This window comes from Neurospora hispaniola (genome assembly GCF_033458365.1).
Source record: "Neurospora hispaniola strain FGSC 10403 chromosome Unknown B0T23scaffold_2, whole genome shotgun sequence".
In the NCBI taxonomy this organism is placed as follows: Eukaryota; Fungi; Ascomycota; class Sordariomycetes; order Sordariales; family Sordariaceae; genus Neurospora; species Neurospora hispaniola.
Genome location: NW_026944407.1, coordinates 3,585,437 through 3,602,317, shown reverse-complemented (window position 1 = coordinate 3,602,317; position 16,881 = coordinate 3,585,437). Strand labels below are relative to the sequence as shown.

General features: G+C 52.7%; 7 protein-coding genes across 7 annotated transcripts; 3 read left to right on the top strand and 4 right to left on the bottom strand.

Annotated features, from left to right (window-relative positions):
* Nucleotides 1-544: 544 nt before the first annotated feature.
* On the top strand, nt 545-1,601 carry B0T23DRAFT_88556 (uncharacterized protein). The gene is made up of 2 exons (XM_062841942.1): nt 545-1,111; nt 1,168-1,601. The coding sequence occupies exons 1-2, from the start codon at nt 945-947 to the stop codon at nt 1,439-1,441; spliced, it is 441 nt and encodes a 146-aa protein (XP_062695877.1). The 5' UTR covers nt 545-944; the 3' UTR covers nt 1,442-1,601.
* A 639-nt stretch (nt 1,602-2,240) lies between these two features.
* Nucleotides 2,241-4,502, top strand: B0T23DRAFT_88558 (EPT/RTPC-like protein). The gene is made up of 2 exons (XM_062841943.1): nt 2,241-2,791; nt 2,950-4,502. Exons 1-2 carry the CDS (start codon nt 2,533-2,535, stop codon nt 4,200-4,202), a joined length of 1,512 nt encoding a protein of 503 aa, XP_062695876.1. The 5' UTR covers nt 2,241-2,532; the 3' UTR covers nt 4,203-4,502.
* Nucleotides 4,503-5,070: 568 nt separating this feature from the next.
* Nucleotides 5,071-7,068, bottom strand: B0T23DRAFT_88551 (uncharacterized protein). Its single transcript, XM_062841941.1, has 3 exons — nt 6,792-7,068; nt 5,832-6,705; nt 5,071-5,753 (listed from the first exon to the last, which is right to left on the bottom strand). The coding sequence occupies exons 1-3, from the start codon at nt 6,978-6,980 to the stop codon at nt 5,284-5,286; spliced, it is 1,533 nt and encodes a 510-aa protein (XP_062695875.1). The 5' UTR covers nt 6,981-7,068; the 3' UTR covers nt 5,071-5,283.
* Nucleotides 7,069-7,819: 751 nt separating this feature from the next.
* On the top strand, nt 7,820-8,958 carry B0T23DRAFT_88525 (uncharacterized protein). Its single transcript, XM_062841940.1, has 2 exons — nt 7,820-7,972; nt 8,028-8,958. Exon 2 carries the CDS (start codon nt 8,053-8,055, stop codon nt 8,839-8,841), a length of 789 nt encoding a protein of 262 aa, XP_062695874.1. The 5' UTR covers nt 7,820-7,972; nt 8,028-8,052; the 3' UTR covers nt 8,842-8,958.
* A 176-nt stretch (nt 8,959-9,134) lies between these two features.
* On the bottom strand, nt 9,135-10,140 carry B0T23DRAFT_374681 (uncharacterized protein). Its single transcript, XM_062836858.1, has 2 exons — nt 9,702-10,140; nt 9,135-9,597 (listed from the first exon to the last, which is right to left on the bottom strand). The coding sequence occupies exons 1-2, from the start codon at nt 9,861-9,863 to the stop codon at nt 9,514-9,516; spliced, it is 246 nt and encodes an 81-aa protein (XP_062695873.1). The 5' UTR covers nt 9,864-10,140; the 3' UTR covers nt 9,135-9,513.
* Nucleotides 10,141-11,657: 1,517 nt separating this feature from the next.
* On the bottom strand, nt 11,658-13,967 carry B0T23DRAFT_88499 (acetyl-CoA synthetase-like protein). The gene is made up of 2 exons (XM_062841939.1): nt 13,696-13,967; nt 11,658-13,621 (listed from the first exon to the last, which is right to left on the bottom strand). The coding sequence occupies exons 1-2, from the start codon at nt 13,840-13,842 to the stop codon at nt 11,732-11,734; spliced, it is 2,037 nt and encodes a 678-aa protein (XP_062695872.1). The 5' UTR covers nt 13,843-13,967; the 3' UTR covers nt 11,658-11,731.
* A 1,274-nt stretch (nt 13,968-15,241) lies between these two features.
* On the bottom strand, nt 15,242-16,841 carry B0T23DRAFT_88468 (nucleotide-diphospho-sugar transferase). The gene is made up of 3 exons (XM_062841938.1): nt 16,693-16,841; nt 15,513-16,608; nt 15,242-15,437 (listed from the first exon to the last, which is right to left on the bottom strand). The coding sequence occupies exons 2-3, from the start codon at nt 16,582-16,584 to the stop codon at nt 15,391-15,393; spliced, it is 1,119 nt and encodes a 372-aa protein (XP_062695871.1). The 5' UTR covers nt 16,585-16,608; nt 16,693-16,841; the 3' UTR covers nt 15,242-15,390.
* Between the last annotated feature and the right edge of the window lie 40 nt (nt 16,842-16,881).

Genomic DNA, 16,881 nt, shown 5'->3' with positions numbered 1-16,881 from the left:
CTTGCCCGACTGCGCAAGTGTATTACATAACTCAACATCAAGAGCAAGGATGGGAAAACAAGCAGCCAAAGGAATTGTCACACCTTGAAATCATGCCTAAGATAGCGGTGCTTCCACAGTCAACAGAGCAGGCTTTTTCTCATGTAGCTGGACACTCAGGAACTGCCAACGGGGATGCCATTTTAAACTTCCATAAATACTCCGACATTGGTACGTCTATTCATTTCTCTTCACCCTATGCTTGGACTCTATTCGTCGAGTCCATAACGCGAGCGACTGCCTCTGTGGTTGCCTTGCCAAGGTCACAATATCCCCAAGCTGTGAGGCGGTAGCAAGATGAGCACCTGTGGCCATGCTTACCCAAGGTCAGGGTCTCCTAGATGGGTTTTGTTGGGGAGTGTCCTGGCCGTTCCGCGGATGCCCCAGGAGTGGTGACCAACTTCGACCCCTTGGGTAGCACACCCTCACAGCCCTATCAAAATTCCAGAACCGGGGTCTCTGCGACCGTTCGAGAACCAGCGATTGCTTACTTTCGTCGGTCATTGATTTCGCTCCAAGTGAACTTTGACTGCCCTGTAACGACCGCCATCATCGAGACACCACACGGGCCCTCTTCCGTAGTCAAGGTACCCGTCCGTCTACGATGCCATCATTATATAAACACTAAGGGCGCCCACGTGAGTGGAAAACCTGGGAGGTGCACACTCCAATGCACATTTGAGCGCTGCTGCTCTTCTCTCCTCAGCATAGCGGAACCGATCGATCTACCTACTTCGCCCAACATTTTTCTTCCTTCGGTTCATAATCGCACACGTGTCGAACTTTACTTGCGCTCTATGGTATGCATCTGTTCCTGGCATCTCAGTTGTCTATGAACGTGGAGAGCTCCTGCTACAGACAGACATATCCAATACTTTTACGTCGGCACGATCCACATCCGGACGATGTCCAGCAGGGAAGAAAGCATGGACGGCCAGACTTCATCTAGTTATTCTGAAGATACGTCACCCTTGGGAGAAGAGGCGGCGTATGCTCCGCCGGAAGATACACAACAGGACGGATCATCCGAGACGTCTGAAGTCTCTATGGTCGTTCACAATGGATCCATCAGGTCAGTTAAACCGTTCATGGGTGATAAGTTGTATCAGTCCTAATCCAACTTGACAGCGAGGATGTCGCCCCGCCTAGAATCTTATTAAACGACGGTCCGGCACAGAACGTACCGGACTATACGATTGATAACTCGCGAGTCACTTCCTACGTTACCGAGTGTCAGGCTAACCACTCCCGCCTGTTCGAAGCCAACCACAACAACAATGTCATCGAAGACAGACAGACGGAGATGGCGACACGCCTGATTACCATGATGAGGCCGCTTGAAGGTTTCACCGGCCTATACCCTGCCACGATTCCCGAGGCGACGGAGGAATTGATCAATTAATATCTCGATTTGCTCGTCGGCTCATTGGAAAGGATCATGCTCTTTTCCTTTCGCCCATTGGAGGGCCGCATACACAGGTTGGTCGCCAAGGAGAGGTAGACATATGCTTCTAGATTGTGTGAGATTTTGGAAAGAGGCATGTAGAGGAGGATGGGGCTATAGAACTTAGTAACTCATCATCCCCGGAAGAAACCAACTGGTCTAGAGGTTCAGTAAGCACCCCCATACGGTAGATCCAATGCATCAAAACATTGTTGGATAGAAGTGTACCTATTCTTTCCGTATCACACGCTTTCCTCTTGACCTGCTGTGATCATCAAATGAGCACTAGATTTAGTTGTGTACACCAAGAATCAGCGTGCGTCGCTCACAGTCTGGTGCTGCTCGCTCGAGTCCATCGCTTCAATCGGCCACCTGCATTTGGTCATCGGTTGTTTGTACCATCCCGACTTCGTGACAACCGACTTCGAGGTCGAGTATTAGACTGGAAGAAGGACCATCGATAAAAGCCAAGGCCGCACGAATGACTCTAGGCTTTTCCCGCCCCTCCGTCATCTCGACACCTTGCCTTTGTTTGGTACTGCGCCACACAACCGTCGTGGGAACATAACGAAAGAAAAGAAGAAAAAAAAACCAAAAAACAATTAACTCCAAACCGTACCACACATCATCGCACAACACCCATGCAAACCTTTGACTCACCTCGCCGAAAACCTTTCCGTCATCACCTTCACTTCACAACCCAAGTAAGGTGTATTTCGCATCCTTCACCACTTGGTAGTGATAGCCCGGTCGCGCAAGCGCTAAAAACCTTCGTCGGATGCAACTAACGTCCTCGGATTTTTCCACCTACAAATAAATTACCACGCGCTCGTCGGTAATCTCTTTCCTCTTACCAGAAAAGGTCGCCACAGCATCTTGCGCATCGCGCAAAACTTGAACCCTGCGAGAACAAGTCACATTCACACATCCTCGCTGAACAAGCTCGCCAGGTTCTTAACATCGACTGACAACAATCACCCTCCGTCAGAACTCACATTTACTGCGAGCACAAGCCGGATCCATCCCACCTGCGACAGCGTCCAAACATCATGGCGCAACCATCTAGCAATCCCACTTGTTCTGGGACAGCAAACATCATCTTGCGGTCCAGCGAAGATGATCCGGAGCACATGTTGCCCCACCAGCGAAAAGCAGCTATGAAAAAGGCCAAGGCGCGATCGATGCTGGAGATTGATGGCAGAACAGGCGAGGGAGGTGGACAGCTGGTCCGCATAGCATGCGCGATTGCTTCCGTTATCACTCAGCCTATTCGCATCACTAACGTGAGGGGAAACCGCGAACGCGGGGGTTCGTACCTACTTTCCCTTCTCCCTTTCTCTCTCGCTCTTTCCCCGCTTCTTTTCTTTGTGAGCTGCGGTTCAGAACGAGTTCACTTGTTGGCTCAGCTTGCACTTTGATCCGCGGCAGCCACGCACCTCATCGGACAGTAGCTGACAATGTAGCAGGACTCAAAGCTCAACACGTAGCTTCCATCGAATGGCTTGCTCGCGTAACCGATGCGGAAGTTAATGGCCTTTCCGTCGGTAGCACTACACTAGAGTTCAAGCCGCGGCAAAGCCCCGCAACTTCCAAGCTCTTTACCGGTATTCATGACCGCACCGTCAAGATCGCTGCCGATTCCGCCGCGGCAAGCACGTTGCTCATCTTCCAGGCAATTTTCCCCTTCCTCCTATTTGCTGGCGGAAATACGAGCAAGAAGCAAGATCAGCCAGAACATATCGACGTGGAGATTTCCGGCGGCACCAACGTCTCTTTTTCTCTTTCTTACGAATACCTGGACCAAGTCCTCCTACCTTCCCTTGAGCAAGCATTTGGTATTGTTGTGGAGCGCAAGCTCAAGACACGCGGCTGGAACCTCGGAAAGATGCAACGCGGAACCGTGGCCCTCCGTGTTCACCCCATTCGAGTCGGCGATTCACTCCGGCTCAGAAACCCGACAGCCTGCACCATGAAGGGCAGAAATAGACAAGGCGAGGATTTCGACCTTGAAGCCATCGATGTCTCCATCGTCGCACCGACAGACATGCACGAATCTCTCTCCCAAGCGCTGGTCCAGAACCTAGGCGACCTTTTCCCGGCCGTGGAAGTCATCTTCAAGCTGCTGGAGGACAGCGGGGCCAACTCGCGAATCTACGTGCTTCTAGTCGCGCGCTCGTGGCCTTCTGATGATGAAGGAGCCAGCGCCGGCGCCGTTTTGAGGTGGGGTAGGGACATCCTTACTTCGATGCCGAAAGCAGCCAACTCGAAGAAAGGCAAGAACAAGGGCGACAATAGCTTGTCATCGCATGCAGGAACCGGTGGGCTGGCATCCATGAGCAAGAGCGTGGCGACCAAGGTCGCGAGAACGTTGTACGACGAAGTTTCTACCGGTGGCGTGGTAGACGAGTTCCTCCAGGACCAGCTGGTCATCTTCCAAGCACTAGCGAGCGGGCTTTCGGCCTTTCCTCGTGGCAATAGCGATCCGACCGACGATAAGGTCTCGGGACCGGGTATCGAAGAGGCCATGGCGGCGCTGGACCTCAGCGATGAGAATGCCACTCACGGGCTGCGGAAGGATAAGACCACGGAGCCATTTGGTGAGGGTACTCTGCATGCACAAACCGCACGTTGGATGGTCAGCCAGCTGTTGCCTAACGTCGAGTTTTACAACAAGGGCAAAGTGTGCGAGGGCGTCGGCTTCGCCGTCGAAAAACCCTAAGCCTGGGGGCCTACTCACTCACTTCATTTGCGCTGAGTATCGTGGCCTGATAGGTCGGTCACTACATCGTATTCCGTCAGAGCCGACACATCCGACTGCTTCGTTTTCGACCAGGATCGGGCAAATTCCACCTAATGACCACAGAACACAGCACAACAATAGGCATTAGTATTCAGAGGGTAGCGGGAGTTTCTACTTCATGGACAATGACAGTCTGACAACCAGACAACAAGCCACGTAGCGGAATCCAACTTGCTTGCTGAGGCATTCTGGGGCTCCCAACTCTGAAATGCCATTAAGGGCTTAGGCAAATATAGTGCATCCTTGATTTTGTTTCCTTTTCTTTCTCGTTTGTTTTCGAGGTATTTGCTTTTCTTGCTTTCAAGAAGCGCAAGTGCACTTCTGTTATCGACCTTGCTTCAATGGTTCACAGTCTGGTTCAAGTATTCCTCTAACTGAAGCTTCTCTTGGGAGTTTTTCTTCCCCTCAAGGCAGCGGCAAAGAAAGGAATCTGCATCACTTTTGTGATGGTTATCTTCAAGGAAGAATACAATACTTGGAAGCTCTGCTTCTTCAAGAATTGTCCATTTTTCAAGTACTATGTTCAAGTACACTATCCTCCTTAGCGGTGCCTTCATCGTCAGGAGGTGGTACATTGTTGCTTGTTACCAAGTCGGCCGGCATCGACAGCACAAGCACCATATCCGTGATAGGGATCTTGACATTGGCACACTGCAAGCGGCTGCCTTAGGAGCGACTAATTCTTTTCCCATTCATCTCCTTGCAAACGAATTCTTGTTCAAGTAGCTTTTCCTTGTTCTAATTGGCAGAAACCTCATTTGAGAGACAAAAGGTACTCTCCAAACAAAACATGATCTAACCGCCAATCAAGTGATGCAGCACGCACACTATTGTGTTTAAAAGACCTCTTTCAGGATGTCTTTGACTCCAGGCCGCCTTTTATTGTGAAAACATTTTTTGGATCTGTGCGATGTGACTTTTGGACGCCGGCAATGAAACCGATCAATAAATCGACCATTTGACCTTAACAGGCCATTTGAGTTTTACGAGACCAAGAGAATCATCTGTACTTCTCGTACAGCTTGATCTCCTCTTGTCTCTTCGCCACTCTCTCTATAATTTCAGCGTTGTAGAGCTCCTCGAGCGTCTTCTCGCCCAGCAACACCTCCTTCTGGTGTCTCGTCGCCTCATCCTTGGTCATGCAGACGAGCTCCGACAGTTTCAGATCTGACGACTTTTGTTCGTCCGCACCCTCACCTATCCTGATGAGGATGTCCTGGGTAGGCTTCTGCCACCTGATCAGGACTAGTTTCGTGGGGATGCCGGTGACGGCGCTCTTGGCCTTGTAGATCTCTTCGACAAGAAACGAGACCTCGCAGGGCTGGATGGGCACCTTCAACCCGATGCAGAGCTCGCGGGGACCGCCGGTCACGGCGCGGATGATCTTTTCTTCACTGGCCTGAACGAAGGCTTGGATACCGTCGTACATCTTGTCACGGCCCTTTTGGGGAATGTAGTCGAGGGGATAGCCTGGGAGAAACATACGGTAAGTCATGCGCAATTCATGTTGTGGGGAGGGTGGGAGGAATGATTGCTCAATGAACTTACCAGAGATCTTAAGAATGACATGGTTCGCAACTGTATATCCGAAAACCGCCGGCATGGTTCCCAACACAGGTAGGATACGCACGCGGAAATCGGGCAGCGCCGCCAAGTCGCCGACATCGCCCTTCTTGAACTCCTCCTCGGGCAATGGCAGAAGCGCCGCCTTGCCCTCGCCCATCTTTTCAGTCGAGTACACCACGGGAATGCCGCTGGTGACACCGAGGAGCTTCAGGCGGCGCCTGGTAGCGCGCGAGAGTCCGTCGTCCGTGCTGGTGCCAATGTCACCAACCATAATCCTCGTTGGGTCGCTCTTGGTGCCGGCGCCCATGGACGAAATAACGGGGAGATTGTTGTCGTAGCAGTACTTGAGCAGCTCGACCTTAGAATCGATGTTGTCGATGGCGTCAATGACGAAGTCAGGCATCTGCCCGTCCTTTTCCCACGCACCGAGCAATTCGGGAGCGACCGACCCGTCGAACTTTTGCAGGCGCAGGTCGAACCGCACCCACGGTGTGATGGCAATCAGCCGGCGCTGCAGGCATTGCACCTTGGGTAGACCGACGTCGGCGAGCGTGGCGACGGCGTGCCGGTTGAGCGAGCTGAGCGTGACCTGGTCGAAGTCGATGAGGCGCAGCTTGGAAACGCCGGAGCGGGCGAGCGTTGTGGCGGCGTGCGAGCCAACTCCGCCGCAACCAACGATGACGACGAAGGAGTTGCGCAGCTTGGCGAGCCCTTCGTCGCCGAGGAACACACGGTTGCGGGCTAGTTGCTCGAGAATCAGTTCGTCGTCGAAGTCGCCGTTCTGGGCTCGGTGGGCGAGGGCTTGGTTGTGTTCATCTTCTTTGTCGAGCTTAGGGACGGGACCTTGGCGGGTTACCTAGGAAGACCAGCAAGCAGGGCGCCGTTAGTATGTGCGTTCCAATGGCTAGGTAATTCGTCAGGATTATGGGGTATCTGGCATACCCTCTGTAATTCGGGCTCAGCATCGCCAGCTGGGTTGGGGATAGACTTCTTTAGGCGATTAAGGCGCTCGCCGTGACGAGATTGCTGGTATCCGTAAATCGCGCCAGCAGTAACAGCCGCAGAGGCGAGGGCAACTGTCGCAAGCTGGAGCTTCGATTGATTTGATGAGTTGGACAGAAAGGACGACATGTTGTGTTATGGGTGTCTCATCGGTCGAGACTCGGATTATCGGTATATCGTGGCATCGATCAACAGCTCTCGTGTATTGGGAATAGCTGGAAGCCGGAAAGATTGCGGCCGTCTCGTTATCGTGACCTTATCGCGCGCTAATCCGTCTCCAGAAAATTTGGAGCCCTAGATTCGGACGACGTCATCCCGCTGCCGCAACGCCAAGCGCCTAGCGCCAGTTAAAGCGGAGAATTCCATATCTGCCTGCCCCAGATAGTCAGGGGTCAGCCATCGAGGTTCCCAAATACTTGTGCCTTGGCATCTTCCGAGTCAATCCCACTCCAAACATTTCCCGTCGTCGTGGAGACTTCCGTGGACCACATTAATTGGACCTTGGGAGGTCGGGTTTCACCAATTTCAACGCACTCGGCCTCCCCACCATCCCGAATGCGAATACGGATAAGAATCCCTTATCACTTACACATGTTGAAGCTCGGTTTCGGTTTCTTCTGAGACCGTGATGAAGCGGACAACACCAGCACGAAGGGGTCCGTGGTACCCAAAATAGTGTAAACAGATGATGCTTGGTTATCCTATGGTCCAGACTCGCCTGCTCACCTCCCTTCTCAAGTAATATGGAAAGAACGGTGAAGCCCGGCCGCCGGAGCGAAACGAGTAGCATCGTAAAGAAGAGGCGGCCAAGTCGAGGGCTTTCACCAGGGCGTTGTGAACCACCACGAGAAAGTTTGCTCTAAAATTCTACACTAAAGCTATAGCACCATCATGTAAACTTGAGCGTATTCGTTTATCACTCCAAGATCCATTGTCCCACCGTCTCCAAACCCCACGGACTTGGCAGGTGAGGAATTCGGGCGGGTCTACCACGACATCGTTATGGTGCGTCCGCTCTTCAGCCTCGAGTATAAGAATGCCTTGGTGTCCTCTTCTAACTTGTCTGTCTTTCATATCATGGTTCACTTCCTTATGGCCATCACCGTTCTTATATATCACCAGTGAGTGGCCACCTGAACCGTATCTTTGATTCTCCAAGACTAACTCTCTTCATAGTTCCTAACATATCATTGCAAGCAAGATGGCATCCGCACAGGGCAAGACTGTTCTCGCTACCGGCGCCGCCGGTGGTCTCGGCAAGGTGATTGCTGAGACCTTCCTCGCTGCTGGCGCCAACGTTGTCATCTGCGATGTCAACCAGCAGCGTATTTCGGCTGTCGAGGAGGAGTGGACCAGGACCTATGCCGACCGCTTCCTTATCAAGCAAACCGACGTGTCCAATGAGGCTGCGGTCCAGGAGCTCATCGACGCTTCCGTCGCCAAGTTCGGCCGCCTCGACATCCTCGTCAACAATGCCGCCATCATGGATGACTTCTCCCCGGCTGGCGACTGCTCCAAGGAGCTTTGGGACCGCGTCATGGCCATCAACCTTACCGGTCCTTTCCTCACCACCAAGGCCGCGGTGAAGCAATTCGAGAAGCAGAAGCAAGCCGGCGGCGTCATCATCAACATTGGCTCCAACGCCAGCTACATGGGCTTCCAGTCCGGCGCCGCCTACACCGTCTCCAAGGCCGGCATCATGGCGCTAACCAAGAACACGGCCGGCTTCTACGCCGACAAAGGCATCTACACCATGGCTTTGCTGCTGGGCGGCCTGACCGGCACCAATATCGTCGATTCCTTTGCCAAAGGCATGCACATGGAGATGTATCAGAAGGTCATGGCCAACCAGTCGCCCTTTGAACCGGGCAAGAACGATACCCCTCTGGAGTCCATTGCCAAGTACTGCCTCTTCTTGTCGCAGAGCGATATTGCGCCTGTGTCGAACGGTTCTTGCGTTGTTTTCAACAAAAATTGGCCTGTTGCGTAAAATGTCTTTGGAGGTTGTTGGGGAGATGAAAGCTCATAAGGGATGGTAGAAGGAATCAAATGCGATAGTTCAAGACCACCTTGAGAAGGTGTCTTGAATACCCTGCATGACAGTCTACCCCATGCCTTTCTCCACTGGGTGCAAACATCATCGGACGAAACCTGGACCACCTGATTCCCTTGATAAGCGGCCAATCCAGGCCGAGGTGGTAGGATCTCCTCGGGCTAGGTAGCTCTACTGGTCCCATTGAGGGTCTTCTCGGTGTGCCGTACTAGCCTCTCCCCCCGCCCGGTTTACGAAGAGGTTTCGCGTTCGACTAGGTTGCACGTCGCGATTTCTTTCGAGCAAAGCTGGGGTTTCGGGTGTCGACACGCCCTTTGTATTCGTTCCCGAGAAAAATAGTAGTGTTTTACTACTGTGAATCTTGCTATGGAGAGGTGATCCACGCAGTATCATAAATTGATTATTTCCTGATCAATGATAAGGAGTGAATGAACCAAGTATTTACAGGTCCCCCCCCGTGCGCATCCATACCTAACTTCCTAAACTTCAACTCAAGTTAAAGGAGTGTCGTGAGAAATAACACCCGATTCCAACCCAACTTCGTCCTACGCGGGATACCCGCCACTCGACTCCCTTCTCTCGAGTTTCAACCTCCATTCATCCCCCGCTTTACCACTCAGCAGGAATGCAATAAGGGCTTCCGTTGGCCTCCAAGAACTGGCAGATAGTCTTCGGGGGGCAGTCACCGGCGTACTAATGTACCCATTGTCATCAGCACCATGACAATTGTCGTTCTCAACTCAGCGGGACAGGGTCTTGAAAGGAGACAAGAAAAGAAAGAGAGAAGGTGAACTTACCACCCACTTGCTGTCGACATCGCAGACCTGCCAACCCTCGGCGTGGGTGTCAGGGTTCTTGGCGCACGAGTAGGTGGCCGGCGTGCACTGAGGGGGGTTTGTGCCGGTGGGACTGGCAACGGCCACGGCAGCGAGGGTGAGGATGGCGGTGATGAACTTCATTTTGATTTTTTGTAAGGTAGCGTTTGGTTTAAGAGCTTTCAGCTGTTCTTTGCTTGTAAACTATTTACTTAGTTTGGTTTGATGACTGAGGTGGATGATGTTGTTGATGAGGGCAAAGTGGTAGGATGGGAGGAGGCAGACCATGACTTTAAATGCTCCTCAGTCAATCAGTTTCAAGTGAGCAGCTGATGCTGAGAAGGTTCAGGGTTTCTGGTCTTTGCGGCTCAGCTTCTCGTGTTGAACGTAGGTAACCGGACGTTTAGAAGGTTACGAAGAGAAAGCGAGGGCGTAACGAGAAGCACGCGGCTACAACCTAGGTATTCCTCTACGCACCCATCCTCGACACGACACAAGCTCCCGACTCCCAAAGACGTCTCACTCCCGCTCCCACTCCTACTCCCACCCTCTTCCGGCCCATTGTCACCGAAAAGTTTGAGTCTATTTTCATCTCTCGTACTCATGACGAGAAGGTGGCGTGGCGGTGAGGGGCGGACGAACAACCCTCCATGAAAGACAATATGATCAGAATCTTACGGAAGGATTGTCGGTTCTTGAAACCCAAAATGGCTTGGAGGACAATAATAGCCGATGAATAAGTCTCATGTAATGTGTCTTTTGTTTTTGCCTCTTCACATTACCTCGTGTATAACAGTACGAGGCTTGCGGCAGTAAACATTCTTACGTACGCTGGCGCAGGAAAGAGCACAGTAAGATCACTCCACTGCTGCTGAAATATCTCTTATACTTAAGTATCTCTACTAGGGTAGTAACTTCACCCATGTTGGAAGATTTCAAGACCATCAAGTATTCTAGGTAGACCTAAGGAAGCAGAACTCTCAATTCAACACACAAAAGCTAAAGTGACGGGATATCTTATATGCAGAACTGTTCCTATATGAGATGGATCTGGACCTACCATAACTTACTCATACTCTGATTCGGTCCGTGTACACGTCCGCACATTACTTCAAACTAACGATTACTTCAATCTTTCTCAAGCCACCTTATCGATCAAGAATCTACCCAGCAATCCATTTATCCATCAGCTAGCCATCCATCTACTTTACGAGACACAACCTTGCGTCACCTTGTTTTCAAATCCGGGGTACCTTAGTTGCCGCCATTGCCGTTCACGTTAAGGCTGGTGTTCATCTGCTTATGTGGCGTGGTATGCTGACCACCGGTTGACTGCTGCTCCCTTGCCTTGTCATACCTTATGAGGATTATCTCCGAACGAGAACATTGTCCACACCAACTTCCCCGCAAAATCCCCAATCCAGCTTACTTCCGGTTCAGCCGCAGCCATTCCAACTGCAGTGAACCGCAGTGCCCATAGCGAGAAGTGTGGAGTGACTGGCAACCATCAGATCCCGGGTTGGTGTCTTGGGGATGGAGCGAAGGATTACCTAAAAAATCCGCCAGTGGCTACCGATTACCGAGGGAAGTTAGCGAGAGCCGTCCCCCCTGTAAGTACCGTCAAATATTCGAATACGATCATTACGCTCTACCAACCTAGATTGGAGGTTATGAGCAGGTGATGAGTCTCGTTGCAGTTGGGAGGGCTTCAGTGAGAACACGAGGTCCTGCATCTCGTGAAATGCGTTTAGGGACGGCTGGTCAAGGGCAACGAACGTGCCATGCTCGTTATACCGATGCCAGGCTCTCGCCGACTTCAAACTCCTACCGAGAGCTCTGTAAAGTTACTGCATATTTGAATTAGCTCTCAAGCCACTCGATACAACGTTTCATCTCATTTCACATACCATTACCACTGTCGCCTACCACAAGAAACCCAATGATCAACGCCACAATGCTCCTTTGACACTCAGCCGCTAAACCACCACAACCATCACACCCATTACCAAAAATCAGCCCTTGTTCTCCGCAATCAACGTCTTTGCCAGATCCCTCAACTTGAACTTCTGTATCTTCCCACTCGCCGTCTTCGGATATTCATCCACCCAGAACACGTGCTTAGGCACCATATGCTGAGACAGATGCTTAGCAACCCACTCCCTGATCTCACGTCTCGTCAGTGTCTTCTTCCCCTCACTACGTCCCTTCGCCGTGCTCTCCAGCGAGAGCACATCCCCCTCCCCACCTTCGCCCTCGACAGGCTCGACGTCTTTGTGGACAATAATGAAGGCGCCCACGCTCTCGCCCAGCTTCTCGTCCGCCACGCCGACGACGCTGGCCTCGGCAATCAACGGGTGCTGGAACAGACAGTTCTCGATCTCGAGTGGGTGGATGTTCTCGCCGCCGCGAATGATCAGATCCTTGATGCGGCCCGTGATCTCCACGTAGCCGTCCGAGTCCATGCTGGCCTCGTCGCCTGTATACATCCATGTCGTGCTCGAGCCGCTTCCGCCGTTGTCAGGCTCGGTAATCATGACTTCTGCTGTTTGCTCTGGGTCGCCCCAGTAGCCCTTCATGACCAAGTATCCTGCCGAAGCAAGCTCGCCGCGTTCGCCAATGGGCAAGATTCGCGTCCTGTCTAGGGGGTCGACGATCTTAACTTTGGTGTGTGGCATCGCCTTGCCGACGGAAGCGGTGCGCTTCTCGAACGGGTCTGAGGGCGCTGTCATGAGGCTCACGGGGCTGGTCTCCGTCATGCCGTAGCAGATCACCAAGTCCTGCAGACCAATCTTCGCGTAGAGCCTGCGCATCAGACTCTCGGGAACGGAGCTGCCAGCCGCGATACCCTTGCGCAGGTGGTTGGGAAAGTCCTCGATGTCCTTGAGTGGTATGAGCGGGTCGGAGAGATGAGACTGCGCCCCGATGAGCTCGAGCATGGCCACAAACATGGTGGCCACGCCGTAGAGACCGGTAGCCTTGTGGTCGGCGGCCATGCGAAGAGAGGCTAGTGGATCGAAGGCTGGGCTGGGGAAGAGGATGGCGGCGCCAGTGGTTGCTGTGGCCATGTAACCTAGAATGCACCCAAAACAGTGGAAGAGCGGAGGAGGAACGACCATGCTGTCGGTGGGCTCGAGACCCATACGGTTGGCGATGAGCGCGCCGTTGTTGAGAATGCCGGTGTGAGTGAGCATGGCGGCCTTTGGATGTGAGGTCGTGCCGGAGGTGAACTGGATATTGATAGTCTCTGAAGGACAGAGTGGTGAATCGGGGGTTACCGGTGCGCCGGAGCCATCCATCAGAATCGAGAAGGGGATGAGTGACCGGCATGATGATAGCGGTGGAAATTCCGCAGCAGGGTGAGAAGGGGTGTTGTCGAGGACAACTACTGTTCGTAGTGATGGCACATGAGGGGCTTCGATCCTGCCCGACTCTAAATCAGGAACAATGTCCCGAAGAAGCGGGAGGTTGCTCCGTCCACGGCACGGTTTGTAGGCCAGATCCGTAATAGCGCCAATGATGAGAAGCTCAACGTTGAGGTGTTTCAGGGCAGCAGACACTTGCTTGGCGTTGAATCCCGGATTCAAAGGCACAAGAATGGCACCGAGCTTGAAGACGGCGTAAGTGATGGCAGCGTATTCTGCGCAGTTTCCCAAGCTAACGGCCACTCTATCGCCTTTCTTTACGCCAAGCGACCGTAGGGAATGCGCAAGACGGTTGGAGACCTGATCAAGTTCCTCATATGTATAGGCCGTCTCTAGAGCTTCGGGAAGCTGGTCGGGCGCGAGATTCGGGAAGGCATTGGGGATAGCCGTTGGCGATCGCGCTATTACTGCAGGACGGTCGCCATGTTGGGAGACGACGGAAGCGAAGTGTTGAGGAATGGTGTGTTGAAGCAATGGTGGCTACAAGACGGTTGTTAGCAATGCGTTCACCAAGTCTCCTCTTCTGCAACAATATTATGGCAGCAGTAACTTACCTCAGTTGGGCCTTGGGCAATACTCCTTACCAATCCGCTGATTGACCTCGCCGTCTGGCATCTCGGTCTACAGGTCTGTGAATTTCGCCATGCTTTGAACAAGCCTCGCCTGAAGGCCGGGCTGGTCAGCCGAGGTCGGCAGAGCATCGTGTGCGTGTGTGCTGTGGGGGTAGTGATATCCAAAAGATCTCCCTCCTTGTCTCGTGTACCCTGTATCTCGAAGTGCTCAACGTGGTCTCGTCACACCTCTCATCATAGAAGCATCACAGTATATTATCAACACGAGTATCAACGTAGGGAGAAGGAAGGAGACGCAAGCCTCGATGCGAGAGATAATCCAGCCATCTTGCACTCCCCAGTCGGCCGACCTAGACCAACTGGTTCGAAGCAAAGACCCATCACCGTTGCACGCTGCTGACCAGGCGATCTTCGGTCTGGTTTCGGGACTTCCCCCTCCCCCTTTTGCTCTGAACAGGGAAAGGCGGCCGCCGCCAGAACACGGACTGAGACGGGGTAGTGTGCTGGCGGTGGGCGGTAAGGGTAATGAGGTAGTGCGGGGTAGGTAAGGTCATGAGAGAGGTTACATTCCTTGGGGCGTGGCTCGGACGGGAGACGGGAGCTTCCCCAGATTCCTCCCCCAGATTTCTCTCCCGCATTGCTTAGCAGTTCATCTGCATCTGCCAGTGGTTTTTGCCCCTGGATATCCTACCATGGTCGCTGCTGGCGAGATGCAACATGTGCCCTGAGGTCATGTTCTCCAACGAGAGTATGTCAAGGCTGCACTGCTTCGTTTTGTTTTCTTTCGACGTGGTGGTTACCTATGTTTGCAGGAAAGCAAGGGACCAGGTACACTGCACTTTGACACTGACGGACAGGGTTATATGGAGTGCCACAACACAACCGGGTTTGCTTTCACAACTTACTGTGATATATCGAGCTATAGATCTAGACTTGGGTTGTTTAGGAATTCGTCGTCACGGCGTGCTGCGGATGATATTCAACAATTCACGTGTAAAACCGACCCTAAGCGAATTCCGCCCACGATGTCATCGAGGTCCGCTGCAGCTCCACCATGATGGACCGTAATGGCGCTGACAGCGCGGGGTGTAGCGGAGCCTTCACCGGCGGCGGGACCGGGATGTGCCCCCACTACACTACAACCAGGAAGGGAAGGATAAAGAGTTCCGGGTTCGGTGACGATTTCGGACCTTGTGCCATCCTACTTCTTTTTTTTTTTTGTGTGTGCTTTTTTTCTGCGCTATCTTTCTCTACCGGCAAGACTGTGCCAAAATTGTGGCAGGTATAACAAAGATGTGTACAATGCTGCCTTCCATTTCTTTCGCTTTCCTCCTTCTTCCCATCATGACATTGCAAGATGTCTCTAAATCGAGTTCTCATCTCCGCCCATACTTTCACACTCCAGCTTTTGCGTACACTCTCTCTTTTCTATATACCCTTCCCCGATATTGCGCCATACCTTACAGCCCATCCGTCTTTTTATAAAATGAAATCTCCCCGGCTGAGGCGTAGAATAGACGCACAAAACGCCGTGACCATGCTGATGAATTAGTTGCGTCAAGAAATTACAAGTTGTAGAGCGTCGAGGCTAGGAAATGTGCCTGGCCGTCGATATTAAACGGAAGTGAAGAACTCAAGGCCGCTGGAGTTTGGTGCCAAGCCGTACTGGCATATGTTTTACTTGTTTTCTCCAATGTGGCGTTCGCTCTCGGGTTTCCATGTGCCTGTAAGTTGCGAGTTGAGTTAGCCTTGTGTGTCCGCCTGTCAGGAAGGACGGTGTTGTTGCACGGGAGACCTACCCTCAAAATCATGCTTTACGAACGCCATGGGATCGTCATATTCCTTAGCGCCCATCTGGCCCACGCCAGGAGAGAAGCTTGTGATGGGGAGAACGACCACGTCTCCTACCCGCTTCGAGGCCTCCATGCCCGTAAAGTTCTTCCAGTCGATGGATCCAGCCGAGTGTGTCATGTCGAAATAACGCTGGTCGTTGAAATACTCAAAGATGACGTCGGTCCAGAGGGCAGGCCCGGTGAACTCGATGACATTCTTATCAACCACGCCTCTCAGTGTCCCGTTTCTCTTCATCGCCAGCGTCACATTCGTGATGCGTGAAACGACTTCCCGCAGCACAGGATGACCTGGCTTGCTCTGTATCGTCCACTGACAGAACTGGATCCTCCGGCTGTACCACTCCTTCCAATCCGGCCTATCTGGATCAGCCTCGATGCCGATCACCAAACCAATGGCGTCCTTGGGAACTGAATCGGGAATCCACTCGACGGCACTCCGAATCGCATACGTGTCGATGTCCGAGTAGATGCCGCCCCTCGCCAGCAAAATCAAATAGCGGAAGAAATCGGCCTTGAGCACCGGCAAGGGAAGCGCATTGTAGGCCTCCACTACCTCGGGGACGGATGCGTAAAGCAGACGGATAAGATGTACGGCGACCTTGTCGGTGATAACTTCGTGAATGAACCCAGGGTGTTGCTGTGTCCATGTGGCCTCCTGATCGCGGAAGTTGAATTCGCCGTGTGCTGGTGTCCACTTCCACGTCTGCCAAATGTAGGCGGGGAACTTGGATTCGACATCGTAGGGAAACTGATACGCGAGCTTTTCGTACAGTGTCATTCGTGACATGTCTTGGATCGGTCGTTGGCCCTGCGGGTTTTGTTGAGCGGCGTTGGCGCCCGAGGAGCTCTTGTCCGTCACAGCAGTGGTTGATGCATGCTTGGCTGTCTCGACATCGGCGTCGGCTTTAGGGACAGCTGGTGTCGTTGCTGATGGAGGGTTCGACGAGGATGAAGATATGAGGTAGAAGATGGTGAGGAAGAAGGCCGCTGCCACCAGGGCGCGGCGGAAAGTGAGCATGGTCGAGAAGTGTGGCCGAGGCGGCTGTCGTGCAGACAGAAAACGTCATTAGCGTCTTAACTGGCATTGGGGTACAGGGGCGAACGCATATGGCTATTATGTACTTACATACTGCAGTTCGTGACAGCGCTTCTTGTACCTTAACCAAGCGACTGGACGGACGTAACGTTTTGACCGGCCTCCAGACGCTGTGGAAACACTTGGCTGCTACCTCTAAAGTGTGGTGACGCGCATCGACGCGTTGCGTAGCAGAGGTCTGGTCCGAGCTGGTGGTGTGAAGTTCGAGGTTTGGAAGTT